The sequence below is a fragment of the Eimeria mitis genome, genomic scaffold (assembly GCF_000499745.2).
Source record: "Eimeria mitis Houghton genomic scaffold, Emh_scaff5122, whole genome shotgun sequence".
In the NCBI taxonomy this organism is placed as follows: Eukaryota; Apicomplexa; class Conoidasida; order Eucoccidiorida; family Eimeriidae; genus Eimeria; species Eimeria mitis.
In genome coordinates, this window is record NW_013573417.1 from 2,145 (window position 1) to 3,160 (window position 1,016).

Here is a 1,016-nt window from a genome sequence, read left to right on the forward strand (position 1 = left end):
CCGCCTGCTGCCGCTGCTGAGGCATCAAGGCAGGAAGCTCCTGGAGGTCCTGCAGCAGGCACTGGAGCAGCAAGTGATTTGTATACTGCTGCTCCTTCCACATCTGCACGAACGACAGCTGGAGGAGAAGCGAGCATGAAGGGTCCGACAGTTTCTAGTTTGGACACTCGTGGGAGTTCCGAAGATGCTGGAGCAGCAGCTGCTGGAACAGCAGTAACGGCAGCAGCACCTTCCGCCACACCCGCATCTGGGTCAACGGCGCCAGGCGATACTTCTAGAGGGGCGCCTAAGTCTGCTTCTGATAGTATAAGGGACCACCCCTTTGCGCGCCTGCCACAGCGAATAGTTAGGACGACGCCGGCTGAGCTTTTGATTAACTTGAGGCGCGGCGTGACAGCTTGGCCTGGCAGACGGGACCTCATGCCGCTATTGGTGGAGGCCCGTGAGCTGCTGTCAAAGCAGTTCCTGTATTTTGATGACATGGAGAAGTTGGCGCATGTAGCAGAGGCTCTTATAGAACATGGGACGAACCATCAGCGTCAAGACCTCTCGGAACACTCGCCCACCCGAGCAGTTGAGCGGTTGGGGATGCGTTTTCTCCTGATGGATGCTGTGGTCTCTGCCTTTATAGTTCTCGGGCAGAAACCGGACGAGAAGTTGTGGAAGTCCTTCACAGATGCCATCAACCACAAACCTCCCTTGGGGCATTTCTACGGGATGCTAGGAGGGCGAGAGACTTGGGCCTCTCAGGCGCTGCAGCTCAGCAGGGCAATAGAAACACTGAAGACGGGGAAGAGGCCGAAGGCAGCAGACCTCGTGCACCTCAAGAGGATGCTCATCTGCTCGCCCTCCTCTCATCCGCGTTTCAAAAAGCCGGATTTCAATCCCTGGAGGCAGGATAACTCCGAAGGCGCCGATGGAGAATAGCGTTTCTCATGAAGAGCGCCGGTACCGTGCACATTTTAGTAAAGGGGGAGGGAAAACACGCATCTGCATTCTGAGGGGAAACCCGTTTT

At 56.3% G+C, this 1,016-nt stretch overlaps 1 protein-coding gene across 1 annotated transcript in view; it reads left to right on the plus strand.

The window, feature by feature from the left end:
- The window catches only part of EMH_0079990 (uncharacterized protein), a gene marked incomplete at both ends in the record, with an annotated part of 1,733 nt that extends 806 nt beyond the window's left edge, over nt 1-927 (plus strand). The window contains 2 exons of the mRNA XM_013500202.1: nt 1-73; nt 340-927. Coding sequence (XP_013355656.1) covers nt 1-73; nt 340-927 — 661 coding nt within the window. The remainder of the gene's footprint in view (nt 74-339) is intronic.
- Nucleotides 928-1,016: the final 89 nt, after the last annotated feature.